Raw genomic sequence first — 27,935 nt, 5'->3', positions numbered from 1 at the left:
CATGATCGGAGGGAGATTTGTAGTGAATGTCCTTGAAGACGCGGGCGTGCGTAAATAGCACGACGTTTGACTCACTTATGACAGGACATATAAAGACATAATAGCGTAACCTAATACTATCTGTGGTAATGGTGAAAGGATGTCTGAGAGCCGGATGATCCTGTTATCCTCACGTCTTGTGTTGGTGGTATATGCATGTCGCTCAACGAGGGGATACATGTCCAGTTGCCGGAGCTCATATATTACACAGCGACAGCTCAGTCGATGTTGATGAGTGTGCATAAGCTTATGGCTAGCCATCGAGGCGCAGGGAGTATGGGGAGACGGTACCACCAAGAAGCGATTAATGGGCCCTTGGCAATGGGACGCAAATAGAGAATATGCGCTCTAAGTAAGTGGGGGCGACAAGCAACAGCATTCGAGTCACTAGCGAGCTAGTAACGAACGAGCGAGCTAGGGCATATGGTCAGTCCTGAAGCAGTAGGAAGAGGATGAGAAGCTCAAGACAATTAGGGGGGTTAATTGTATAGCATCGTGTCCTAAGCCCAGTGAGAGTTCATAGTGAGGTCACAATGAATAGAAAAAATTGCTTGTTACTATATCTCCCTTACCTATACTTTCCAAACCCAGCAAGTATATATTATCTAGGAATGGGGCCAGGTTTTGTCGGATCCCATTAAAAATGCCCAACCAGCATAGCGAAGTAAATCATATCACCTGATTCTTATCCTCTTCCATACGCCCTACGTTATTAGCTTATAATTCATGCAAGGACAAGGTACCGGTATAATATCACAACAGACACGACAAATCGTTCCACAAGTGGCTGTGGCTCTATTACCAGTGGCAAATATCCTGGAAATCTAGTTATTAACACAAATGTTAATGGTACAAGTATCACATCATAGTAGCTTTGAAGTCCTTTAACTGTACTTGAGATTTTGGAGAAACCAAGGAAAGAGTTCATAGCCATCCACACCCCAAGATGAAGTAATTAGGATGAGGAGACAATACTTGCGTTAGGGTGGTCTCAATCAAGATAGGCAATTTTGTATAAGACTCATGTGAGCGTTCTAGATATAATCTTCTTTTCTCAGCAGCTGTGGCATGCATGGTAGCTACTCTGTAGATCAGCGACGGACTCTAATAACTTAGGAGATCACAGATTTCTTCGCATATCAAGTCGAGTAGTCAGAGAGCACCTAGCAACGGTCTGAAGCGTGTGAGAGTTAAAGCCCATATACCACCAGGGTAGATGGTCGCTCGAGCCTTTAGTTGAAGGCAGCTATTGGGAAAATCGTTCTCAGGTGCAAACTTTCAGCCTGGAATCAACATCCGGATCTAGAGCAGGCTTTAGGAGTGAGTTATATACTGACAGTGTCTTAAGGATTCAAGCCTAGGCCCCTCTGAGGATTCCTTATCTCCAACGCACGGCAAACTATTAGATATATTCTACCTTTTAATTCCTGCATGTGGTATTCCTGTAAGCTCAGAATAAAGTCCTGATGTAAAAGTGGCTGAGCTTTGAAACCTAGAGTGGGTTATAATAATACAAGGTATAAGTTCTGAGGGTTAGTGCGTTCCGACGTTTAGCATTAGTGTAAGCCAGAATCACATCTACACCCAATAACTATGTATCCATTTATCCTGGATAGGTATTGACTGACCTATTCTGCTATCGCCACCCCTCACCCCTGCGTTCTATCAACTTACTTATATCCTCAGTATGACGAATGAATTAATAATTCACTTACTAGTTCTAATAATATCAACCTAATGATTGTATGAGGTTTAAAGGGGACTATATTACTTTATTGTGTTCTTCTGCTAATACTAATATTATCTGCCAAATAAAGTACCTACTATATATACTCCCTCTCATCCTCACTTCGCTATATTGAAACCCGCAGCACGTTTAGCTGTATACCAACAATGGTCATTCACACTATCTCTAATGTTCCTGTCTTTAACGGCCACAAGGTTAATGCTGCGGTTAATGTCACTTTCCGTGCTAGCCCTGGCGATATTATTAGCATCGAGGCGGGAGCCAGGGATTTCGCTAGCATTGACACTGTCATTGACGGAAGAGGCTGTACGCTTCTCCCAGCCTTTATTGATGCGAATGTTGATACTGCAGCAACGCATACGGATCTCCCTATCTTTGCCTCTTATGGTATCGGCACAGTCTTTGACATGAGCAGCACGAAAGCTGATATTCAGGCTATGCGAGCTGAGTCTATTGCCGAGGTTGGACTACCTACCTACCTAGCATCAGGTCCCATTGCTACTTCGCAGGCCACCGACGGAGCACAGATACATCCGGACCGTGAGACGGGAGTTGTTCAAGTCCCAGCGGGGGCTGAGACATGGGTCACCTCTCTTCTGGACGGTCCGACCAAGTCTGACTATATCAAGGTGCTGGTTGATCTACCTGGAATCGATGGCCCAACACTCATTGCCCTTGTTCATGCTGCACACCGGCACGGCAAGTTGGCCGTCGCACACTCCTTTCAAAAGGTTGGATATTCTCGGGCCTTACAGGCGGGTTTTGATGTCATCACACTTGTGCCTATAGATGGTTTCATAGAAACCGAGGTAGCTGAGGGCCTCGCTGCGCGCAACATAGCGTGCATCCCGACCCTTTGCATGGCGCGGGCTATGGTACCCTTGCTTCACCGGGAGGCAAGCGACGGCGTGGAGGATGTCAGCTTCGACTACGCGCTTGCCAACGTGAAAAAGCTCTATGACGCTGGGGTGCGCATCTGTGCTGGAACAGAAGCAAACCAGATATCCCATGTGCCTATACCAATTGGGGAGAGCCTTCACGAGGAGATGGAGTTGCTCGTACGCGCAGGGCTATCGAACCTCGACGCACTCAGGGCAGCTACGATTATTCCGACGATGGTGTTTGGTATGGGAGATCGCGGTGAGATCTCGCTCGGGCGGAGAGCAGATATGGTATTGGTGGAAGGGGATCCGTTACAAGATATCACAGCTACGAGAAAGATTCGGAAGGTATGGATCGGCGGTGTTGAGATAGACGGATGGGATGCTGTTCCGGTCTAAAGATGCAACTTGGGGCCTAGAATATTCACTCTATAGTTCTGGTAGGGTGGGTGTCTGACTATTTATCGATGAGATCCTACAGGGTCTTTTATTTGCGTTCCTTGTATTTCGATCTTTATGACCATGCCTAAGCGGCTGTGCGATTTATTATTTTTTCGGCGAGATGCACCTGTCATCGCTGCGGAGTAATTAGCTCCGTATATTAGATCTTACTAGCCATTTTACGCATATGCATCTCTCGATAAAGCTCGTCGCCCTGACGCCAACATGATGATGACAAACGTCATACCCTACGTTTTGGCAACGCGAATTCCAACACAGCAATTAAATGACGTTTATGACAAGCGAGTGGGTGAAGCAAGGGACTGGACCAATATGTATTTATACTGTGTGTAATTATGAGTACAGCTTATAATTACACTCGATCGTTTATATAGGTGAGGAACCGTTAGAAGTACTGGATGCGCGGTGGTGTCTTGGCTCGGCTCCGGATTATGTAGTGAGAATCGTCTGTCGGAACGATGCCACGGAGTCCAGGTCCTCTTGTCCCTAGACTCATTCGCCATCATAGAGAACTTGCAGCCTGTCATTCCAGTTATCGCCTGGCGTTACCGTTATCTCAGAACGATTGGGTGGATGCGGCAACTATAACAAATGTACGTGATAGCTTTTCTGCCTTGGTTGGCCATCCAGTTATGAACGTGCGGCCCCTAGTCCCTACACAGGCTTTTATCGCTTCGAAGAGTGCTTCCCGTGAGTCCTACTCACCTTCATTAGGGAAGCAGTGAGCAGGAAATGGTGTCGAACTTTGAGTTTGAGCTGCGTCCATATTATTGCAATCGTCGTAAGACTGTCAGCGCGACATGATCAGCAGCCAGTGCGCGTGACGTACTTCTAAACATGAACCCTACACCCTTCATACTCTAAGCTCTGTTTCCCATTTCCCTTCCAATGGTGTTAGTCCAGCAATCATTGATCGCCCTAGTAAACCGATAGCGGAGGGAGCTATACTAACTGTGAAATCTGGGACAGGACCTGTCTGCTATTGACCACCACCTGGATGTACAGAAATGTACGGACCAACGACAACCGATTAGGACTCACCAATCATTGCTCCGGCTTTACAACCCTAGTCACTTTTAACGATATCAAAGACAGTCATCTAAGTTTCAAACTAGCAGCAGTTCCGCAGCTCTCATTAGATATGAGTTAATTAACTTAAATAATAAATAAATACTCTCAATCCTACCTTTCAGTCCATCTTAAGATTACATATTTTCCCCCGTATAGTCTACACGACTCTGCCCCCACCCCCAGTCTTTAATAACGAGATTTGAGATTATATGGGGTTGTGTAAGACCTGCCTAGGCATAGTCGTTGTTCAATTATAGTTATGCTCGATAGTATCCGCCGTTTGTGCCGACGATATGCTGGAAAGTTATACGGGCTATAGACACCAAGTTTCTGTTATATCCTGCATTTCGAGCTTTCTTTTTCCCTGTGTCCTTGACTTCTTAATCTGCCACACCACTGCCTCATAGACCAGCATTGTCATAGCAGAGGCTGGTATAGCCCCGATTAAGCTAGTGCCCATGCCAGAGTATAAGGCACGCCAGCCTTCTTCCCGCAAGATCATTTCGAGCGTGCTCATAATCTCCCGATCTAGTCGGGGAAATCTCTCCCAAACTTTCCCTGCATTGCACACCTTTTCGCTTTGTGAGCTACTCCCACGCATCAATAGGCCTCTGTCATCCCTTACTCTTGCGTGTTCAATTGGTGATGAAGGGTATACTTTCTGCTGCGTTTGTAATCTTGTTCGAACAACTTCGTGTGGATATGTGGCTATAGTTGCACACGCTTTGCTCGCCACGCTAGCTGTGAGTACCCCTAGGATCTGTAGCCATTCCTGGCCTTCATGCCAATCCCCAAGCCCTGATCCAGTCAAGTATATCTTAAACTGCTCATATAATGGAAACTGTACGGCTAAGTGTGTCACCCCAAGCAGAGATGGAGTTAGTCCTGAATAGAATGAAGCGGCGCCTTCTCGGCAATACATCTTCTGAGCTACGTCTATGGCAGACTTGTATTCTCTCGGAGTATTCTTCGTAGATTTACTTGACTGAGATATGAGTCTGGTTTTGATAACCCATAATGGATTCGTGAATAATATAGAAACGGTACCTCCAGTAACTGCAGATATGCTTGAGCATACCCAGGTCTGTTGTTGGTCGTTTGTCAGAGGTTAGTACTACCCGCGATAGTTTTGATAGAATGGATAACAAAGGTGACTTACTGAATACTTTCTTTAGCGAATCATTAATCTTATGATATACTGTGAAATATATGGCCCCCCTAGGAATATTTGCTAGCATGGTCGGTCCGAGTCCTTGGTACATGCCAATAAATCCGCCTTCATGCCATATTGCTCGCCCAGTGCCTATGAGACCTCTCTCTTGGAATGAACGTCGCTTTCTGACAGGGTCAAGCGTCCACAGTTGGAGTCCACCTCTTCCTTGTAGTTTGATTTTCATAACGTCCAGAGGACTTGTTACGATGCTAGAGGCTATCGCACTGGTGGCTCCGGCAAGACTTCGAATCGAGTTATCGGAGACACGGACTGTCAGGTGTTCCAGGTGGGAAAGGCGAGGAGCTGGTTCATGTGGACTTTTATCGTGCTCATGAATACTGATACGTCCCTTTTCGGCGCTCTGTGAACTACCAGAGGATGGCTCGTGGCGCTTGGAAGGCATTATGGCTTGTGAGAGTGAACACAATGTGAAGTCGTGGTGCAGATGGTCATTTAGTTCGCATCGTATCAATTCCAAAGCAACAAAATATGTAATTATACCTATCCCTTTAGTGAGGCAAGGACCTCCAACTGTGTAGTGCCGGTTTGTAGCCTATTCACTATTGTGAAGTGATTTCTCCTTGGTTTCGGTTATGAGCGGAACAGCTGATAAAACCACATATCATGCCATTAACCAGTTCGATATGAAGTGGAGACGTATCTACCGTATGTTATTTAACTAAGCGTCACAAAATACATGGCTTATAATAATTTTTGCTCGGCCGGTGCATACTAAAGAAGCAGGTTCTAGGTGATGCTGACCTCGTATATTGCCACCAGTGACGTAGTTTTGCAATAGAGGAGGAGCAGGATGCAACCCTCTGATCTCAGGTTGCAATCGATCGCTCCAGACCATAAGAATATGCACCACTGTCCTTCCATGCTTACTCTCCCTGACATATTTATTATGTCAGTCTCCATGCTACCCCTCTGAGACAACTATAGCGACACCCCCCCTTTCCTTTGAGATGTCAAGCGATAAGACTTTTTTTCTTCCACTAGGGTTAGTGCTGGCTTGCTACAAAATACAGGGTCCTCGAGATATCCGCGTCTAAAGCCAAGCGTGCATCTCCTCTGCAATTCCACTTCTAATTTCTAATTATCACCAACTTCGATCTACCGCAGTTATAATCAGTCTAAAGGGAATTATATCGATAAAATGGACGACCCGTTATGGACATGGCCAGCCTGGAAATTCGGCATGAAACAAGAGGATTTGTTCACCAAGCTCCACGACCAGTACAATACCTACACGATCCCCATCCAAGATGCTGAAGCTTTTTATTGTGACATAGCCGAAATATCCTACGAAGCGCAGTCGACAGCCGAATTTCACCATTTAGCCAGCCATCGCAGACAACAACGTCTCTCCGAATTAAATAAATCTCTTGAATCCGCAAGTCTTGAAATCATTGGAAACCCAAAGCTCATCAAGATGCCTCAGTGGGAACATGCAGTCCGGCTCTTCCAAACAAACTCTTTGGACTCCCTCGTCCGATACTTCGCTTCTTACCTCCCCACCGACCACATTTGGCACCCGCCATGCCAAGATTCAGCCCTTGCCGCCACTCACGCTTTTTCCACTTCTTTACCGAAAAGACGGTGCAAGCGCCACAAAACGAATGAGGCGGTCGGCTCCGGGAGACAGACCTTGGTATCGTCGTCGATGGAGCTTGGCCGCCTTCCAGCGAAAGACCAACTTCTGGCGTCCGACAAAGCCTTGGAATCTACTTGCCCTGCTGCATTTTCCTCATTCTCAGAAAGGGCCATTAAGCATACTCGACCCCATGAACACAGCTCCTACATCAACCATAGGGTAGCCGTGTTGACTTCTGGTGATGGCATGTCGACCATGTCAGATTTCGATACATTTACAAGAGCTCAGTACAGGATTAAAAATACATTTAACGAGACAGTACGACTTGACAAGAGATTATCTACTAAAATATCTCTCAAGCAGGCTGACCTTGCAAGCAAGCATTCGGGAGGTCAGAGAATGCGTTGTGTTGATTCACAAGTGAGCGCATTCCCTGAGACATTGACATCTTCACCCCCAGATTTATCACTTCCAGTGTCTTTACAGATTCCGGTCGCATCACATGGCATTAGTCAAGTTTCCGCTGGCGTTACCGTGGGATTGAAGCGCAAACGTTAAGCGACAAAAGTCTCAAGGAAGCATTTTAGTCTTCGTACAATCATATTATACCTTAAAGAATCACATAATCTCGTTAAATAACTTTTATTATTATTGGAAGATCTTGGAATCCCTCTTTCCTTTAGGATTCAGACTATCAGTCTGAAAATCCTAGGCTCAAGAGTTTAAAGTCTAAGACGAACTCATCTAGGGATATAAACTCAAGAACTCTCATCTAAGGAATTCATAGAGGTTAAATAGATATAACGTTCTCCACCCCCGAGTGCAACAAACCAGCGAGTGCAACAAAAATCCCTCAAACTCTCATCTTGTCATCCAATTTACTATTTCTTAACCACCAACGATGCCACAATCTGGTAACGAGGCAAATATTCTGCTTGCTCTTTAAGCCCTTCAAGATAACCCTAAATTAAGTCTCCGACGTGCCGCAAGCATCTACCAGGTCCGTTATTGGACCTTGTATCGCAGACAAAAGGGCATTCTTTCTCGGCGTGATACCATCCCTAATTCACGTAAACTATCTGACCTAGAGGGACACATCATTGTTAAGTATATCCTCGACCTAGATTCGCGAGGGTTTCCCCCACAACTGCGTAGTGTGGAAGAAATGGCCAACCAACCGCTTGCTGACCGCGACGCGCCACCAGTGGGAAGAAACTGGGCTCCCAAGTTTGTGAAGTGGCACACGGGGCTCAAGGCGGGTTATTGTCGCGAGTACGACTATTATAAAGCTAAATGCGAGGATCCGACCATTATTTGTAATTGGTTCAGGCTCGTGGAGAACACAATCGCCAACTATGGTATCACCCTTGCTGATATCTACAACTTTGATGAGACTGGCTTCATGATGGGAATGATTGCAAGTGGAATGGTCGTGACAGGCGCAGACAGGTATGGAGGCCGAAATTAGTGCAGCCTGGAAGTCGAGAATGGGTAACGGTTATTCAGGCGATCAATGCGGAGGGTTGGGCGATTCCGCCGTTCATCGTGGTTGCAGGGCAATATCACCTTGCCAGCTGGTATCGAGGAAGTAACCTCGCGGGCGATTGGGCCATTACCACGACTCAAAATGGCTGGACCAATAATGAAATAGGTCTTGAGTGGCTAAAGCACTTTGACTGATATATAACCAACCGATCGGTTGGTCCCTATTGTCTTCTGATCCTTGATGGCCATGAAAGCCACCTATCTGCCGACTTTGTGATATATTGTGAGGAGAATAACATCATTACGCTCTGTATGCCGCCTCATTCTTCCCACTTGCTTCAACCCCTTGACGTCGGGTGCTTTAGGCCTTTAAAAAAGGCATATCTCTTTGAGCGGCACAAGGTATCAGAGAGGTCACGACCGGGGTCGGGGGCCAATCAAAATGATCGCGACGATCGGTATATTCCACCCACACCTAAATTGGCGTGTGATAGAGGTACCAACAGTCAGCATTGTTACAAATCGCTACATCACATACTTTGCAACCGTACCTAGTCTTCCGGTACCCCTGATTTCCTGATATCGGCTCGAGATAGCCTCCTTTTTCCTTCCTTTTTTTAAAGGGTCGAGGCTGCCCTTGCCGGTAGCCTTTGCAAGCTAGGCAGGGCGAATAGCTGCCTCGGCGGACATGATTGATATCTCTTTGTAGGTGATTTTGCCGTGCTTCTATATCCTCGATGTCTTCTTCCTTCCCTGACCGACTTCTCTTCCTTGTGCCGCCTTCAGCAGCATATGTGTTGAAAATCGCGTTGCAGATGCATTCCTTCCAAGCTCTTAGCGTGCTGTAGGGCTTCCAGCGAGGGTGCCGGGTCTTCTTTTGCAAAATGAAGCTATTCGCAAGTGCGACTTCGAGGAGGAAGCTCCAAAGCAACGCCTGCCACGGACCGCGGCGGAATCGATGCTCGTACGTTGTATAGGACCTTATCTGATCACCGCGGTCCACGTGATTCATTTCATCGTTATACTGAGCGGCAACAGTAGGTATAGGGATCATTTTGAAGCTATTCCCGTTGAAAAGGCGCTGTAGCTGTTGTGCCTCTGCCTTCGTGCCTCTCTTAGCCGGCAGCTTCCTCTTTTTTAGTGTGCGCTCGTGAGGGGCGCCGCTGTGCACAGTTGAAATGAAGAGCACCACGCTGCTATCCTTCCAAGCGATTTGGATGACCTAGGGGGAATAAAAAGGGACAAATTAGTAGGGGAAATACAGCTAAAAGTCGTCTATACCTGTTTATCCGGCATCGGGATTAATATGACCTCGTTATACCTCAAAGGCGTGCCGTCAGGAGCTTTGCCGGTCTCTTTTATCTGCTTCATCTCGGTGCTAATGCTGCAGTTAGGGCGTGCCGTGCCTGTGGCACCAAAGCCAAGCTGCCGAAGGAGGCGGAAGAGCTGCGGTGACGAGAAGAGGTTATCTGTGAAGACGTGATATGTCTGAGGAAGCAGCCTTTTTACTAGGTGAACCACGACGCTCTGTGTATTGCTGAGAGGGATCTTGGTCCGTAGCTTTCCCTTCTTGCCTTGCGGCTTCGCTGTAGGTAGGTTGATGATAACAGCGGTACATGGTGATGACTTCACGTGCCAAAGCCACCGAAGAAAGAAGCCCTGTTGGGCGATAACCCAGACTTTGAAGCCCACCGGTGTAGGCTTTCCCTTGACCAGCGTTGTCTCTTTCGATCTGCCTGTAAACCAGACTTGCCTATCCTGATATCATATCCGATATGATAAATTATCCTGATATCAGGATAACACACTATCCTGATATGATATCGGCTTAGCAGGATAGCAGAGATGATATCAGTCTAGGAGTTTTAGCAGCTTTAGCAGAGATGATATGACGACAGATATGTCTAAGCTTAAAGGTAAATATTTCATTCAATTCTAATCTAGATCATCATCCGAATCAACATGAACACTGCCGTTTATTTCACCGTCCACAACAAGCCCTCTACCACCACGTGATGATGGTATAATGAGTCCTTCACGCAGCCAGTTGCCGATGCATTCAACCTTCTCCAGATTAACACATGACATCCTTTCCCGATCCCATGATAAAGTGCGTCTTCCTCCACTGAATGCAGACTCAGGGTCAGCAGAACCAGGGGGCACAGACAAGATGTCGATGGCCATGCGACTGAGACGCGGATATGTCCGAACCTGATCCCTCTGACACCACCAGACCAGCGGAGAGCCTTCGATCTTTATCGGCTTGTTGTGGATAAAGTTTTCGAAGTCGTCTACGTCCCTGGTTATGTCCTCGGCGACCATAATCTCGTTCAGAAGCCGATCAAGCTCGTTTGAGTGCCCTTGCTGCGACCTAAACGCTTCGCTCAGCGCCTGGGCAGGTCCGAGGGTGGGCGCCATCTTGTATTCTTCCTCCCATATCGAAAGTGCGTCCCTAATGGCAGCCTCGGCCCATTCTCCCTTCCAGTTTATTTCAAGGTATCGCGCTCGCTTCGACGGATCAAGGAGAAGGGCAGTTGCGTAGATAGGGGACTCCCCGGATAAAGCATAGTACTTATCGAGTACGAACCAGCCCATATCAATAGAGTGCAACATGAGAGGATCATGTGTCTCCTCAGCTTCATAGAGCTCCTAAAGAGAGGATCAGAAACTAGTTGGTTGAGTTAGGCGAAAGCTGAGATGATACCTTCTTCTGTTCGTAGTGGCGAAGTAATATATCCATGATCATGAGGTTTTGCGAGAGCGTCGCCGTCACGCCTTGAGCCCACAAGGTCGTAGACGTGAATGGTTGGAGAAACGCGTGCGTTTTCTCCAGGTAATCCCAATCAGAAGAGTTGAGAATATTGTCACCTAGAGCTTTGTCGTAGTCAAGTAGGAACTGCTTTACTTGCTGCTTTTTCCTTATCAGATTGTCGATCATCCTGTACCATGAATTCCAGCGCGTATCGTTATCAATACCGAGCCGTAATTTGATGCGCTCATCCCATGCATCACTGTGGATAGGTGAGTTACGTAGCCACAGCCCGATCCGGTGTAGTTTGCGCAGCGCTGGCACCATAACCCAGCCCCCCCTTCTGGTGTTGTCTGACTTATTATCTGATCTCAGTGGAGGATTTACCTTCTGAATGGAAGTTCTTTTGCATGCAACGCCGCCAGGATGCTCCGTCTGAGCTTCCATATGATCTGGCTGGTTTGTCGTATCACCACCAGACGCGTCGTTTAGGATGAAGTTGAACGGTTCGTAGTGCTCATCCCCAGTGATATCACCAGCAGCATCGAGGGCGGCTTGAAGTGCTTCACGTGAAGACGCGAAAAGAAAGGCTTGAAGTGATAAGTTGATAACATGAAGGATACATCGGATACGGTGCCGTTTTGGATCCCAGTTGATTTGCTATAGATTAGGCGACTAGATGGGAGAACAAAACTGGAGTACGACGCACATTGCGGTCCTGCCTAAGCCTGGTTGATAAATGCTGCAAGCATGTGTCGTTTGATGCCGCATTATCACCCGTATGACAGCCGAGCTGATTCGCGATATCGTAAATATCGAGTGTTGAGAAGATAATCCGAGACTGATGTTCACCGGAATGGCTGTGTCGAATCTCTGGTAGACTCAGAAGCGCTCGTCTGGGTTGATAATCTTCGTCAACCCATCGTGCACACACTGCTAGCACACCATGGCGGTGCGGCGATGTCCAGAGATCAGATGAGATGTGGACCTTTGAAACGGCTCTTTGTAACTTAGCCTTTAACTGCGACTGATAAAGGCTAAAATTCGCAGTAATATGACGCATCGCCTCATGCCTCGATGTCATTATGAGGTCCTCAATTGCCGGATTACAGGACAGCATGACGTCCTGCATCTCATCCCATGTAACTGCCGAAAAGGGAAGGCGACGATGTGTGAGAAGGCCAACCATGCTCTCAGTATATCGCTGAGGATTGAACACTTTGCGGAGGGCCGATTCTGATGGCGTTGCTGTATAATAATTATCGAGCCTAGCTTGCTTTAATGGAGGTCCCATGTCCGATGATCGTTCGAGTACTGTATTGTCTGAAGAGTTAACGATCTCACGGTGTTTGCGTTTGGCGTGGTATATGGCGTTGTCTCGTTTGGGGTTTGACCAGGCCTGATCAGAAGAACAGAGAAGGCATTCATAAACCACTGCTCCCTTCGTTCTGCGCTTCCCTGATGGTCCGAACTGGCCCTTTTTGGGATATGTCGCACGGAATATGCAATCGAAGTTCAGGACCTCAGATGATACTGATTCTACATCAACAGTAGGGTCAATAGTCATCTGGGGCTGTGAGGTGAAATCTGTGGGTTGCTGTGATGAAGAAGCCATTATTAAGAGTAGCAGAGACACAAAATAATACAACGTATTATATCTACACACTTGAGTGATGTTTGAGAGATTCGAAGATTGTAAACATGGGAAAATCGGATGTTGTCAGGCGATAAAGTGGCATCCGACCAATCAGAGTGTGCAGCTTATCCTGATATCTATCCTGATATCAGGGTAAGGGAGCCTAGCTTTATCCGATATCCGATATACATCATATCAGATATAGCAGGATAGCAGAGATGATATCAGTATAGCATATCAGGATAGGCAACTCTGCTGACACGGGCCGATCGGCCACTCATGAAGGATCCAGCCCATCTAGCGAGATGGTCAGGCCATCCTTGTTCACGCAATCGCAGCACCAATCTGTTGCGCAAGACGGTGTCGAACGCGCCTTGGATGTCCATTGTGACCAGGGTGGCCACCTTTTTCCGAGCAAACGCCTCTTCGATATCATGGATCAGGGCGGTCACTAGGTCTGTTGCCGACCTTTTGGGGAGAGCCCCAGCTTGTTGTGGGTGAAGGACGCTATAGTGAATAGCTGCCCATGCTAGACGGCGTGCGATCAGCCGTTCTAGACCCTTGCCGAGGCAGGAGAGCAGAGAGATAGGTCGCCAAGCCCGTGGCGACGTGAGATCTCGGCGTCCGGGCTTGGCGATCATGAACACTTCCGCCTCCCTAAATGGTTTCGGATGGTGGCCTACAGAGAGGAATCTCTCGAATAAGCGGCGGACGTGCGTCCCGATGATATGCCATACGGCTTTAAGAAGGTTAACGGTGATATTATCTGATCCAGGAGATGTATTGCCTGTATAGAGGGTCGCATACTGTGCCTCGTCTAGGGAGATTTCGAGGGGAAACGGGATCGGTCTAAGAGGAGAGACGAGCATCCAAGGGTCTTGGATGTCGTCGTCTGCAGTTCGTCGTTCCAGCGTGGCTCGTCGGAGTGCGTTAGCCTTGTCTATCTGAGATTCGTAGACGACGTCGTCAACCTGCAGTGGTGGCGGCTGGAAGGGCCCTGGGGACTTCAACCACCGAACGGCTTTGAAAACAGAGCTACTGTCGGAGAAGGTGTCGATGAGATTCCGCCAGTAGAGCCTTTTGGCTCGGCGGACTACGCGATGGAAGTCTCGTTTGGCGATTTGGACTTCCTCGTTGAAGCCAAGAGGGTAGAGTCTTCTGATTGCACGAAATGCAGCCGCGGCGCCGGCGCATTCTTCGGTCCACCAGGGAGCAGTTCGTGCACCCTTCCGTGTGGGCCGACCAGCTGCCTTCGCTGCCGATGTTAGGAGATTCACGAGCGCAGAGGCAAGCTCATCAAGCTCGGATGGGGTCGAATCAGCTGTGGGGAGTCCAGCGGCTCCAAGCTCTACGATCTCAGCGAATCGTTTGAGCTCGTCATCTGTTGTCACCCGAACCCGGCCCGGTTGCATCGGGGCTAGTCCCGCATCGGGAAGGGTAAGGCTGAGTGTGAAGTGGTCAGAGCTAGTGGCAAGGTGATCTTCGACGGTAGCTTCAGCAAGTGGCATATTAGTAAAGGCAAGGTTGATCGTGTTGCCGTGTGGGTTTGTTGGAATATCTGGAGTGTTAAGTAGGTCGAGATCATTTTCTGATGCCCAGTCTGCAATTTCTTGGCCACGGTTCGTCGCTTGTCCCGTCTGCCAAGTATGATGTCTGGCGTTAAAGTCGCCGGCGATAAGGCAGCGTTCCGGAACAGGCCATCGTATCAGTGTGTTCAGGGCATCACTCTCGTCGTTCTGACGATAGAAGTTAACTATCGTCATGCCGTTGATTATAAGCCATAGAATATCCCGAGTCTGAAAGGGCCGGATCTGATCAGCCAGGAGCCTTGGGTCTCGTCGGACATATGTCATGACTTTAGGCTGAGTGTCGTTACCGTCCCATGTCTCGACAGGTGTGAAGGTGTCGTATGCGGGATGGGTTTTAGTCAGGGAGCGAGTGTCTGTGTGAGCAGTCCACGGCTCCTGTAGAAGGACGATGTCGTATCGTTCCGAGTCGGCCAGCGCCAGGGCGCAGTCGTGGGCCGGGGGGATCTTGCCGACGTTGGCCTGAAAGATCCTGAGCGGCCTCTTGTTGTTCTTTCGTGTCTGCTGCGAGTGTCGCCTATTCCCGGTCATGAGGAAGAGTGATGAGTACGATTCGGCGTTTTCGCGGTGAGCCTGGCCTGGGATGCTCAGGCTCCTCTTCTGCTTCGTAGCCGATCTGGGGCGTTGTGGCCACCATGATGCACGAAGGTGCTCCTGATACAGCTGGGATTGGAGCACGAACGCTCGGTTGATCTTGTGATACGTCATCCTCGCCTTGTTGTTCAGACGTGTCGTTGTGGGCTTCTTGGTGCGATTCCGGTTGTGATTCTCGCTCTCGCTGTCGTTGTCGGTATGCCTCCGCACCTACGGTCCGGACATGGCCTCGCTGCTCTTTAGTGAGCCGGCGGAGCACGCCGCGCACTTTCTTCGGCCGATCTGGGCACTTGTCAAAGTTGGCCTGATGAGGGCCCAGGCAATTGACACACTGCTCTGGTGCGGCGCAGTCACCCGTAGAGTGGCCGGTCTTGCCGCAGCGTTAGCAGACTGGCTATCTATAACAACTGCGGGCAAAATGATAGCCCCAGCATGTCTCGCACTGTCTTAGTCGGTTGGTTTTGTCGACGAGTCTGGCCGCACTGCTGCCAAATAGCGACCAGAATCTCTTTGTGGGCTTCAGAAAGGACACAAGTAGGCCCTTGGTCAAGGGGTTGTCCGAGAATTGTCGCGCTTGGCGAATGTCAACAGGCGTGAGCCCCGTCTGGATTTCTATCTCGTCGCTGACGATGCTGTCGCTATCCACCTCGTTGCCGTGGAAGTCGGTCAGTCTTTTGGGGAAGTCTGAGACCACATAGGTGAACCATTCTTTGTTCGTTTCTACTGCTATAGGTTTCAGTGCAGCGGCCCACTCAGCCTGCTTTTCTACCAGAAAGTCGCGTGTTGCTGAGTCGGCAGCCAGGACGGCCCATCCGGACCGGACCTGGAACACCTGCCGGATCTTGTCCGAGACGGCGCCGAGTTTCTCCCGGATCAAGGTCCGGATGGCATAGCCACTGTGGGCCCTGGCCGGAGCCTCGGCTTCTAGACGGATGAAGACGCGGAGATCCTGTCGGGGTGGGGCGATGTTCGTCTGTTGCCCTTGGCGATGAGGTGGGTCAGATTGCCGGTGCTGTTGTTGTTGATGATGGCGGGCTGGGCGGACATGGGCAGCGGGAAGCGAGGTGGCGGCGATGCTGCTGTATGTAGGCTTAGGTGTCGTAGGTCCGGAGCTGGAGAGCTCTTGTTTCCAAATGCCAAGAAAGCTGTCAGCGCATTGCTTAGCGAAACGCCGTTGCGGTCCGGTAGCGAATTGCTGGGCCGCTTCTTCAAACTTGGCGCAGAAGGTCTGGAAAACCATCAGCTTGGCGTTGTATTCTTCCGCGTGTTCTCGCGCGAGATCATTGGCTGACTCGATAATAGAGATTGGTTGTTGTTCAAAGATCGACGATGAGTTAGCGCGCGCAGCTCCTTCCGTGGCTGCAGCCGCGGTGGCGGCGACAAGTGGTGAGGATGGTGTCTGAGCCATCCGCCCGGGAGTGGGTGAAACACCAATGGTGCCATTCACGGTCGCAGGGCTGTTCTGCAAAAGAGCTGCACGGGCTCCTCGGTTCAGATTAGCGGGAGTGTGGATCCCCATATCAAAGGGGTCTGTGGCGGCAGGCGGGCTCGCTGTAGACGAAGCCATCGCCGCGGCTTGCGACTGCGCAAAGCGCAGATTGAAACGTTTGTTGTGCAGTTGTTAAGGATTTTGGTGTAGACAGTGCCACTTTCTTAACACTTGTATGCCAAGAAAGTGTGATGACAAAGGAAGGTGTTAATCTATGTAGATCTCAACAATAATTTGATGTCGCAGGGTAGGCATGATCTTCACGGCCTCATGAAACAACTGCATTAGTAATCTAGCTGTATACCTTAACTCTGCGGAATGGAATACCCGGCACAAGAGAACTTAGAACAATCAATCAACACATTTTTGCTGCTGCTCACCACATTCACTTTAACCCTTTAAGCACGCTCAGTGCGACATAGGAAAAAGGGGGTAATCTGCCTTTAGATTTGCCTCTAGCTAAGACCCAGGCGAGCAAGGGTCCAGGGCCAATCAGCTCGACTGACCCCTGTAACACTGTTACTTCTTAGACTTCTTAGAAAGAGCCTCCCTCTGCGGAGCCGGAACAAATAGATGATCCGGCAGTTCTAGGGTAGCCGCTCGCTGTGCAAGAAATATCAGATATATCAGATGGATAGACGCCTGTATCTGAGTTGATTGATCTGATAAAAATTCTATATCTGATTTGATCTGATTGATCTGATTGATATATCTGATTGTTAATCTGATCTGACGGCAGCCCTACCCAGTATCTTGCCGCTTTTCTTGGAGATGATCGTTTGGCCTTTGATCGTATACGGGCTTTCGTCGGTACGTTCGGGATGGCGCGTGAAGTGTATGATGACCGTCTTGTCTTCCTCAAACGTCGCTCCGCTCCGTCTTTCCCACTTCAGTGCTTTGTTGATGACAGCCTGAAGGCCTATCGGCTGTTGCTTATCTCTTTGAGCGCCACAAGACTGCAAAAGGTCACTTACCCCACTTCTTTTAGGTAATCACACCAGTACAAGCAAGGTACAAGAAATTCCCCGCAAGACGCATTTTTGCCAAAACACCATATAAATCAATGAAAATCAGTCTCAAACAGAACTATAAGCTCTTCTTCAATTCCCGGTCAATTACAAGATAGCCTAGATGACCACAGCTTTCATACGCACTCACGGGGGGGCCCAATGACCCTACCGGGGTGCCTGATTTTCCGCCTGAAGAAGGCAGAGGAAATCATTTTGCACCTTTCAACCTAGAATATCGTGATTTTCAGATCAACCCTCTGCCCAAGGAACCACTCAAATTATTCCAGGTCTTCGTACCTATTTCCCTTGTGCAGTCATGGATCGAATATACCAACGACTGGGTCGCTTGTCTCATGAACAATGCCGTTATTGACAGCTGGAATAGCCCCATTTCCGAGCACTCGCGTATCCTTCAGTGGGACGGCCTCTCCACCGCAACAGCATATATATGGATCGGGATCATGATTTACCTAGGAATTCATAGAGAAATCTCGATTAAGGACCATTGGAAGTCCCCTAGGGTTGGAGATCAGCGCCCCCTTCATCCAATAACGAAGTTTATGCCGTTGCGGAAGTTCGAGCTCATTACACGGTATTTCCGCACTTTTGACTACACCAAGCTCGATGTGCATGATGAGGGGGATCTTCCAAAGACCTTCCAAGCGGCTGAACCGTGGTCTGATCATATACAGACGGCGTCTGCTGAGCTCTTTATTCCAGGGACTAATCTGACTATAGATGAGTGTATGGTCCCTTTTAAGGGCAGATCCAAAGAGACAACGGTTGTCAAGAATAAACCTACGCCAGTAGGGTTCAAAGTCTGGGTCGTTGCGGTGGCTTTGGCATGTGAAGGCATCACCTTACAAAGCTGTTATCGTCGAGCTACCTACGCCAAAGCCGCATAGCAAGAAGGGAAAGCTACAGACCACAGTGGCTCTCAGCAATACACAGAGCGTCGTTATCCACCTATGCAATTTGCTGCCAAAGCTGACATATCACGTCTTTACGGATAACCTCTTCTCCTCGCCAAATCTCTTCCGTGCCCTTCGAGAAGCTGGCTGCGGAGCTACAGGCACGGCACGACCTACTGCGGCATCACGCCTGAGTTAAAGCGTGCCAACGAGAGGAATAAAGCCGGCAAAGGCTCCCTGCTTCAGTATAACGAGGTCCTCGCCATCCCTACAAAGGATAACAAGGTACGGACTTTGTACGGTCTTTATGTGCATTTCTCCTACTAATTTGTCTCTTTGAGGTCATTCAAATCGGCTGGAAAGATAGCAGCATCGTTGTTTTCCTTTCAACTGTGCATAGCGGGGCTGAAGGCGACCGCACACTGAAAAAGAGGAAATTGCCCGCCAAAAGAGGCACAAAATCAGAGTCTCGGCGCCTCCAAGAGGTCTTTGGTGGTGATGCCTTCAAAATCATACCTATCCCTTCCGTTGCCGCCAAGTATAACGATGAAATGAATCACGTTGACCGCGGTGATTAGTTAAGAGCATACACAACATATGAGCATCGATTCCGCCGTGGTCCTTGGCGAGCGCTGCTTTGGGGATTCCTCCTCGATATTGTACTTGTGAATAGCTTCATTTTGCAGCTGAAAACACCAAATCCCCTTTGGAAGCCGTATATAACTCTAAAAGACTGGAAGGAATGCATTACAACGCCATTTTCAGCCAATACGCCGGGCAAAGTCAGGCAAGGAAGAGGAACCGTACAGGAATGGAAGAAGACATCGAAGATAACGAAGCACGACAAAAACACCTGCAAAGATATATCAACCACGTCTTCAGGGATATAAATTCAGCTTGCTTAGCTTGCAAGGGCTTCAGGCAGGGGCAGTCCCGACCTTTTTAAAAAAGAAAGGCAAAAGGAAGCTATTTACAGCCGATATCGGGAAATGCGCGAGCCTCGCAGACCCGATACTGCTGCAAAGTGTACAATGTAGCAATTTGTAACAATGAGACCTGCTGGTACATCTAGCACACGCATATTTAGGTGTGTAGGAAGTACCTTCTGATGCGTTCATTTTGATTGGCTCTACATCTCTGTCGGTACCCCGCTGCAGTCTTATGCCGCTCAAAGAGATAGAATTCTATCTCCTCTTGGAATTGTCATAATATCGTCAGCGGTTACCGACTCCACTATATAGGCTGCGCTGGTCTCCGTCCACCAGTTGCTACATTGAAAGTCTTTCCTCATATTGCCGCTGCGCCGATACACCTCCGCATTATTTCCCTCTAACTCCGTATACACAATCAAACTCGTGTCTTTTCCATAGAAAAAGTTCTACAGAATAGACTAAGCTTCTTTGACCCCGACGGTACTCCCGAGGTCGCCACCATGGATTACACCTCGGGCCCCGTACCTTTGAACCTGGTACATAAGCCGCCGTTTACCATCGAAGCTCCCGGATACGAGAAGGTCCCCGGCGAGACCGTCCCGCGTCGCCATCCCCGAGCCAAGGATGGCCTCATCAACCGTCCCGCCAACGACATACACACCGTATTCGATATCGTCCGCCGCAGCGCGCGCGTCTACCCTAACCACCGCGCAGTCGGCTCCCGGAAACTTGTCAAGTTACACAAGGAGAGAAGGAAAGTACAGAAGAATGTCGACGGCGAGATCAAGGAGCTCGAGAAGGAGTGGCAGTTATTCGAGCTCTCCAAATTCTCTTACTTGACATTCAAGGAGTACGAGCAGCTTGTGCTTCAGGTCGGCTATGGCTTGCGCAAACTGGGCCTAACGCCGAAGCACAAGCTTCACCTCTTCGGTGCCACAAGGCATGTTTCTACTCTGGTTAACTTACGCCGGATTGCGCTCACAACCTCCTTAGCCTAAGCTGGATCTCCATGTCCCACGGCTGCGCCTCCCAGTCTATCACTATAGTCACCGCCTACGATACTCTCGGTGAGAGCGGCCTTGAACACTCCCTCCTCCAGACCAAGGCCGACGCTATGTACGTCGACCCTCACCTCCTCCAGACTGCTGCCCGCCCCCTAAAGAAGTCCAATGTCAAGACCATCGTTGTCAATGAGCGCTGCATATTCGCGACAGGGGACGAGATCGAAAAGTTCAAGCATGCCCACCGAGAGTTCAACGTTCTGACTTTCGAGGAGCTGCGAAAGATGGGCGAGGACAACCCGCTCGATCCGGTGCCGGCGAAAGGCCCCGACCTTTGCTGTATCATGTACACATCCGGCTCTACCGGTCCTCCCAAGGGGGTCTGTATCACGCACGAGGCGCTCGTTGCTGGAGGTATATTCTCAATCCTATCCTCACACACTACTTGCCCCATATGCAGACTTGACTAACTCCATCGGGTGCAGTTACCGGTCTCTATACCTGTGTTGAGGAATGCGTTAGCGACAAGGAGGATGTGCTTGCCTACTTGCCTTTAGCCCACGTCTTCGAGATGGCACTCGAGAACCTCGTGTTGTTCATTGGCGGAACCCTCGGATACGGTAGCCCCAGAACGCTCGCCGACTCCTCAGTGAAGAACTGCGCTGGTGATATGCGGGAGCTCAAGCCCACTGTCATGGTCGGCGTTCCTCAGATCTGGGAAACCATCAAGAAGGGAATCATAGCGAAGCTCGACGCCTCTAATCCTGTCATCAAGGCGTTTTTCTGGTGCTCCTTCAACTATAAGACCTTCATGTCTAAAAATAACCTCCCAGGAGCTGGCATATTTGACGGCATCGTCTTCAGTATGGTTCGGGAACTTACTGGTGGCCGACTTCGATTCACCATGAACGGTGCTAGTGGCATCTCCGATGACACCAGGCACTTCCTGTCCATGGTCCTCGCCCCTATGTTGGCTGGCTATGGTCTCACTGAAACTTGCGCCAACGGCGCCTTGGGTTGCCCACTTGAGTACTCACCCAATTCAATTGGCCCCGTCCCTGCTGCTATTGATGTGAAATTGGTCTCCATTCCTGATATTGGATACTCGACGGACGCAGAGGTCCCTCAGGGTGAGATTTGGCTCAAGGGTGTTCCGATCATAAAAGAGTACTACGACGACCCCGAGGAGACAGAGAAGGCCCTTACCCACGATGGTTGGTTTAAGTCAGGTGATATCGGCGAGTTCGATGAGAACGGCCATCTGCGAGTCATCGACCGAGTCAAGAATCTCGTCAAGACGCAGGGCGGTGAGTATATCGCCCTGGAGAAGCTCGAGTCTGTCTACCGAGGCACCCAAACCATAACCAACATTATGGTACACGCCGACTCTGAACACTCACGCCCCATCGCCGTCATCGTACCCAACCAGACAGTTCTGGTAGAGAAGATTAAGGGCCTAGGCGTAGATGAGCATAGCATGCACTACGCCCCTAAGGTCCACAGCCTCATCCTCAAGGATCTCCAGACCGCCGGCAAGCGCTCTGGCCTAGCCGGCATGGAAATTGTGTCCGACATAGTTATCACCGATGAGGAGTGGACCCCACTAAGCGTAAGTCTCAAACACCTAGACCTGTATAGGTGCAGCCATTGACCTATTTCCAGGGACTTGTCACTGCCACGCATAAACTGAACCGGAAAGTCATTCGTGAGAAGTTCAAGAAGGAAATCGACGAGTGTCTGAAGAATTCGCCCTAAAAGAAAAGAGATAAAGCAAAAGGATGGTAGCATGCAAGGGAGAGGAGAACAATGACACCGCTATTATGATTCATACCCTAGCTCGAATGCTTTATGTGCCTGTATGGTAACTTTAAATGTTCACTCGCCCCCAATCACGCATATAACGTAGGTAGACTTTGCATGATAAGGACCAGGGCCCATAAACAATTTGGCTACAAGGATTCGCAAGGTCTACCATCAGAGCATTTAGCGCCGGGCGAGCAGGATGATCTAATAACGTTCTACATCACGCGAATACACTACAAAATACAGAATTTCTCTCCAGTTAGTGAGATTTCCCATGGAGTATGTGGGATAACTACGCTATAACCAGAACTACCATGAGAAGCATCCAGCATCTCTCCGCCTGCATTCATTGCCAGTCTCGGCCTAGAACTTCTGGCCTGCTTGGACAGTCCGGTAGCCGCCATCGACGGCAACTTCACTACAATGGCACAGAATATATACAGCAAGTTTCCCAGCGGTAAAAGGAAAGCCAACGACTCCAAGAATGAAGATGCACCGCCATCAATGAGACGCTGACCCCTCACTCGAGTGGCAACGCCCAGATGTTGAACGGACTCCTCGAAAGACACACCTCAGATCAAGTAATAGTGCAAGTGAGCCGACTACAACAGGAGTCACAATAAAACATGGCCGTCGATACCTCAGACATACTAAAAAAGCTGATTGGCATCACTAACCCTCCGGTCTCGGCACCAGTCTCGCCAAGTCAGGAACCAGAGCCACCGACAGTGCACTGGTCAGCCGGGGCAGGTCCAGCGCGCTTTCTGGGAGAGATCAAAGCTTGGAAACCATCGGACACCTGCGCGGCACTGGCCATGAGATAGGTGACTTTGGTGGCTTATGCACCGGCTCGGACGAGGTGTTGGCCGGCCGAATTGTTCATATAGGAAACGTCCTCGTTCTCGAATCGGGCACGCTTCCAGATCTCAACCTCGCAGCCACCGCGGAGGATACCCACACGCATGGTTGACAGGAGGTTATGGGCGGCGTTGGAATGGTTGTAGACACCGCCGTTGAAGATGGCGGTGGCATCTTTACCAATAGCAGAAGAAATGAGGGCCTTACCGCCGGGGTGGTCCTTGATGAAGTCGGTGACGTTATGGATGACTCCAGCAATGGCAACGAGGGCCTTTCCGTTCTTGGAATCTGCAATGAAGTCGTCCCAGTGGATAACTGGGAGCTGCTCCAAGGGAATACCCCAATCAAGGGTAGCACGTTTCTGGTCGAGCTTCTTTTGCAACTGCTGGACACGACCCTTCTCGATCTCGTTCTGGCGAAACTGCTTCAGGTTATAGGCAAGGCCAAACTGCTTCCAGATCCAGATGGACCACTTCGTGGGGTCATATTGATACCACTTGATGGCATTTCGGTAATCCGAGGGATACTCGTGGTGGAAGTTGTGGTAGCCCTCACCCAGGGTGACGAAAGCGGTAATAACGTGGTCACGGGGAGAGTTTCGGTCGTCGAAGGGCTGCTCACCGAGCCAGTGGGCGAGGGAGTTGACGCAGAAAGTGGCTTGCTGGAGGAAAAAGGTTCGGAGGACGCCAGCATAGACGAAACCGCCGAGCCAATCACCCCAACCGAAACCAGCGACGGTGGTAGGCATGACAAGGGCCATTAAGATGACGCACTTGAAGTAGTTGCGGTGCTGCCAGACAACGATGGGATCCTCGTTAAGGTCGGTGATGTCGGTTCGGCCCTGGCGCTTGGGGTTCCGCTTGAAGATCATCCATCCGATGTGGGAGTAGAGGAGACCTTTGCGGACGGAGTAGGGGTCCTTCTCGGTGTCGGTATATCGGTGGTGAGAACGGTGGCCGTGAGACCACCAGCGGATAGAACCCTGAACAGCACCAGCACCGACGGCAGCTAGGTAGATCTTGAGGGGAGTAGTGGCCTTGTAGGAAGTGTGAGCCCAAAGACGATGGTATCCTGAAAAAGGCAATATTGTCAGTATCAACAATCATTGGAAGGAGTGTACACTTGATTAGAGGACATTTGCACAACAAACTCACCAGCAGTGATTCCAAGACCGGTGTTGAAATAGAGAATGACGGCCCAGATGCCGGTATAGAGGTGGAGAGGAATCCAGTAGGCAGAGATAAATCCAATGATGGGAATAATGACGATGAGAATTGTGTTGAGCCAGTTAATGTGGAGATGAATGTTGGGCCAAGTCATTGGAGTGTCGGCAATGTGAACCCTCCCGGGATCATCCTTGGTGTTACTTCGGAGCGGCTCGTAGTCGGTGGTTCCGTCTGGGAAGGCCGCGGCCTCCTTGCTGGCCCAGGGCGACGATGACATCTTGATCGGTAGTCAGACAAGTAGTGAGACTGCTTGAGAGAGTCGTCCACAACGATGAATTAGCAGGGCTCTTCTCGCAATGCGAAAATCCTCGATGAGAGTGGTATTACGAAAGTGAAATGGGAGGAGGAAGTCAGGATATAGATAGGTAAGGCGGACTAGAGGGAGGAAAAGGATAGATTGGCGGGTCGTCGGTTGGCTGGGGTGGTGCCAAAGGCTTCACGTCAGACTGAACCCAGAGGAGTGGATGGATTACAGGATGTAAATTTTCCCCTAGGCGTTGGATTTACGGTACAACCAGAACGGGGAGTAGTCGAAAAGGGCCACCCGTATTCGTAGTGCTGTTCAAGAATGAAGATGATAGAAAGGAAAGACGAAAGACAGGGGCAGGAAGGGGACTTGAGAGTAAGACGATGCGAGATCGATCGCCCACGGATTTACATGTATGTGAGCAAGCGAGCGAGTGAGTGTTTGAGTAAGTGACGTGTGTCCCTATGATATTCCTATATTTTTCTTCCCAATTGCTCTCTTCAGAAGCCTATCTTGCTGTCAAGGCCGATGGAACACGTTTCGCTCAAACACCCAACAAAGTCGCATCTCCAAACTTTAATGGCCCCACGCTGGGCTGAGCCGGCAGGTCTGGGTGGGAAAAGCTCCCGCTGCTGTGACGAAAGGGTTAAAACCGTAACACACAGCTTAGAAACCGAATCGTCCGCAAATCGTCCGCATTATATATAAGTAGAGGTCGCATGTTCGAGGGCGGGCGATAAACCTGACAGTCCGGTATCTAGGTGGCTAGTGCGGCGCCTGTGTGCAAGAACTTGCAAGAAAGCGGGATTCCTGACCAGAACTCTTTCTCTAGGCCTTTAAGATCAGTGTCGTTTCTGATTATCATCATGTCGGGCGAGTAAGTAGTCAGTCCTGACCAGATGCCGAAGTCAAGATTATTCACCGCGAATGCAACATCTCCAAGACAAGGTACATAGTTCTGCCGCTGGTGCTGATGCTGGTGATTGCTCGTGGATGATGTATACAGTCGACTCAACACTTTTCCCAACCATCCCCAACCATTTCCTCGCCGCTGGTCACATCCCGCCCCAACATTTTTCCACTGATCGCTATCGCACCGGTATCGATGCAATGGATCGATCATGTTGCATTCCGCTCATTATACGCTCCCAGCCTAATAGTAGATAAACAAATAGATCACGTCATGGTGGCGTTGAAAGTTTTTTTACCGGGCTTGCTTATACGGTAGCTTGGGGTAATTGGGGTAGGGTCGGCAACCGCCTATGCATAGGTCTAGGTTGGCATGTGACGATGATTAAGTGGCAAGGTGAAGATAGGCTTTTATTAACTGTTGGAAGATCCGGGAATCCCTCTTCCCTTCAGGATTCAGACTGTTAGTCTTAAAGTCCTAAATTTACAGTTCAAAGTTCTAGATGAAATCTTCTAGATATATAAACCCGAGAAGAACTCTCATCTCAATAATTAACAACCAAATTCAAGCAATATTTTCACTCAGCACTAATGCGCAATATAAGCAACATTAACTGTATCTCGCTTTCGTTCACTTGGCCTTCCGTAGATCTGCTCCAAATGGAGCAGGCGTCGGCGCACATCGGAACTGGTCGAATCCTTCATCCACCCGTTTCACCTACAAGATTGTATGCTGCTTTTCTACCCTTGGTTGACGCTGACTAGGGACAGCCTGCCACGGGGTCTTCAAACTGTCTCTGTGGTTTCTCCCTAAGGACTGAATGCAACCCCCCGGGATGAACAAGTTCGATGGGTTAGAGCTCACATCTGAGGCTTATTAAAGACACTGTTAACAGGGACGGATGGTTTCCGAGACCTGAGGCCTAACTGGGACGGCAAATGGGCTCTACTCTCCGTAAACGTGGATAGAGGAAATGTGGCTCTCGGCCGACCCTAAATCGCGAGATTGGACCCAGGAGTCAAGGAAGGATCGCCCAGAGTTGGATACTAGGCACCCCTAGCTAATCGGGGATCAGAATTCGCGTCTGGAAATCAAGGCAACAAGCCGACGGAAATGAAGTCTTAGCTGATCCGGCGTCTCTAGGAACCTTGCCCTGCCATTGCCACCGAGAGGAATCAAATCCTGATCATGGGGGAGTTGGTAAGGCGAGAAGGATTTCCAACATCGCGTTGGTGTGACTCGGCAGTTAAGTATGGGCTCAAGAGAAGATAACGGCGTTGTCTGTGCTATTATTGTATGACTCCATACCATGGAAATGAGGAGAACGCTACGAATGGATCGGACAAGCGTCCAAGCAGCTGTGAGGCAGAACTGCTTTCTGGCCGCGCGTGATGAATAGCCACGCAAGAATCCTTCATTACAGCGTATTTCCGAAAATAACAAAACGACGTTTAAGGTGAAGGTTGAGGAGAGCGAAGAGGCAATACGCTGGAGTAGATGGATGGTCCTTGGCCGAGGTGCAAAGCTCCCTTCCACCTTGTTCCGACGGCAGGGTTCAAGTTCCCAATGAGGCTCAAAGATTGACCCGACTGGACGATGGCACCCGAGCTAGCGATCTATTGGGGGTTGTTGATGCGGAACACAAGCGAGCTTTCCCCATACTCGCGGACCCAGATATTCTTCGTAACATGCTAGATGATTGGAATTGTTTATTTCCTGTCACTTTAACTAGGAGTACGTCCCTCACTGAATGTTCTGGCTGTAATCGCTGTTCCGGTTTATAATCCTCTACTTTTGATGAAGTGATTATGACAGGTCTGCTCCACCAGTGCAAGGTTCATTGGGTACGAAGACTGTAATTGCAATTTGGTAGAAGATACTATCACTAGTTATCGTTTTCTCTCGAGGTAAACGTTTTCTTAAACAGAATGGTTCGCAATCTATTTCCTGGTCCTCCCAGCGTCAGACAGTCCTTCGCTGTTTTCTCTTTGGATTGTCTGGACGCCCGGCGCTCTTTATTTTTCTGTGATCCGATTGACCAAACGCTGCTTTGAAGCCTGTACGAGTCTGCCTACTGAGGAGGGCAACCTGCTGTATTGCACGGTTCCGATGCGATTTGCTTTAGGCTTATAGCGAATTTACTATCCGTATTCAATTCCACCTGTTTTCGGAAGTTTCTGTCATTTTCAAAGCTATCGTTATCGACAACCTTAACTTCTGGCCAGCCATTGATCCAGAAATGAGCTGAAGTTCTAGATAGATGATCACAGTGGAGTGAAAAAGCTGGATCCTTGTGCCGTATTGAACACAAGATATGGTTCGTTCTTAAATATTTTTATCAACTCAAGGTTGGGGAAAGTCTTATTCAAAATAGAACAGGGAAGCTATAAAACAACTTGCTATCCTTTTAATCTTTTCGGAAAAGGATCCATCTTCTTCGGGTTTCTACCTTAACTCCAGGATTCTATAAATATTATCTAATCTTGGC

General features: G+C 49.2%; 6 protein-coding genes across 6 annotated transcripts; 3 read left to right on the top strand and 3 right to left on the bottom strand.

Moving 5' to 3' along the window:
* Positions 1 to 1,947: 1,947 nt before the first annotated feature.
* BKA55DRAFT_479083 (putative hydrolase) lies at positions 1,948 to 3,042 on the top strand (the record flags this gene model as incomplete). The annotated part of the gene is made up of 1 exon (XM_046186186.1): positions 1,948 to 3,042. A coding segment is annotated over one exon (1,095 nt), but the record flags the coding sequence as incomplete, so codon positions are not given.
* Positions 3,043 to 4,439: 1,397 nt separating this feature from the next.
* BKA55DRAFT_581718 (mitochondrial carrier domain-containing protein) lies at positions 4,440 to 6,047 on the bottom strand (the record flags this gene model as incomplete). Its single annotated transcript, XM_046194063.1, has 2 exons — positions 4,440 to 5,286; positions 5,351 to 6,047. Coding segments are annotated over 2 exons (1,308 nt in total), but the record flags the coding sequence as incomplete, so codon positions are not given.
* A 291-nt stretch (positions 6,048 to 6,338) lies between these two features.
* Positions 6,339 to 7,577, top strand: BKA55DRAFT_581715 (uncharacterized protein). Its single transcript, XM_046194062.1, has one exon. The coding sequence runs from the start codon at positions 6,573 to 6,575 to the stop codon at positions 7,566 to 7,568; it is 996 nt and encodes a 331-aa protein (XP_046043696.1). The 5' UTR covers positions 6,339 to 6,572; the 3' UTR covers positions 7,569 to 7,577.
* An 11,987-nt stretch (positions 7,578 to 19,564) lies between these two features.
* Positions 19,565 to 22,453, top strand: BKA55DRAFT_581699 (uncharacterized protein). Its single transcript, XM_046194061.1, has 4 exons — positions 19,565 to 20,342; positions 20,396 to 20,817; positions 20,889 to 22,012; positions 22,066 to 22,453. The coding sequence occupies exons 1-4, from the start codon at positions 19,903 to 19,905 to the stop codon at positions 22,156 to 22,158; spliced, it is 2,079 nt and encodes a 692-aa protein (XP_046043695.1). The 5' UTR covers positions 19,565 to 19,902; the 3' UTR covers positions 22,159 to 22,453.
* A 591-nt stretch (positions 22,454 to 23,044) lies between these two features.
* Positions 23,045 to 24,507, bottom strand: BKA55DRAFT_524253 (uncharacterized protein; the record flags this gene model as incomplete). Its single annotated transcript, XM_046188706.1, has 2 exons — positions 23,045 to 24,135; positions 24,219 to 24,507. 2 exons carry the CDS (start codon positions 24,505 to 24,507, stop codon positions 23,045 to 23,047), a joined length of 1,380 nt encoding a protein of 459 aa, XP_046043694.1.
* A 465-nt stretch (positions 24,508 to 24,972) lies between these two features.
* Positions 24,973 to 25,974, bottom strand: BKA55DRAFT_581696 (uncharacterized protein). Its single transcript, XM_046194060.1, has one exon. It carries the CDS (start codon positions 25,658 to 25,660, stop codon positions 25,295 to 25,297), a length of 366 nt encoding a protein of 121 aa, XP_046043693.1. The 5' UTR covers positions 25,661 to 25,974; the 3' UTR covers positions 24,973 to 25,294.
* Between the last annotated feature and the right edge of the window lie 1,961 nt (positions 25,975 to 27,935).

Source organism: Fusarium redolens (genome assembly GCF_020744475.1).
Source record: "Fusarium redolens strain MPI-CAGE-AT-0023 chromosome Unknown BKA55scaffold_20, whole genome shotgun sequence".
Taxonomy (NCBI): domain Eukaryota; kingdom Fungi; phylum Ascomycota; class Sordariomycetes; order Hypocreales; family Nectriaceae; genus Fusarium; species Fusarium redolens.
This window is presented reverse-complemented; position numbering and strand designations above follow the sequence as displayed.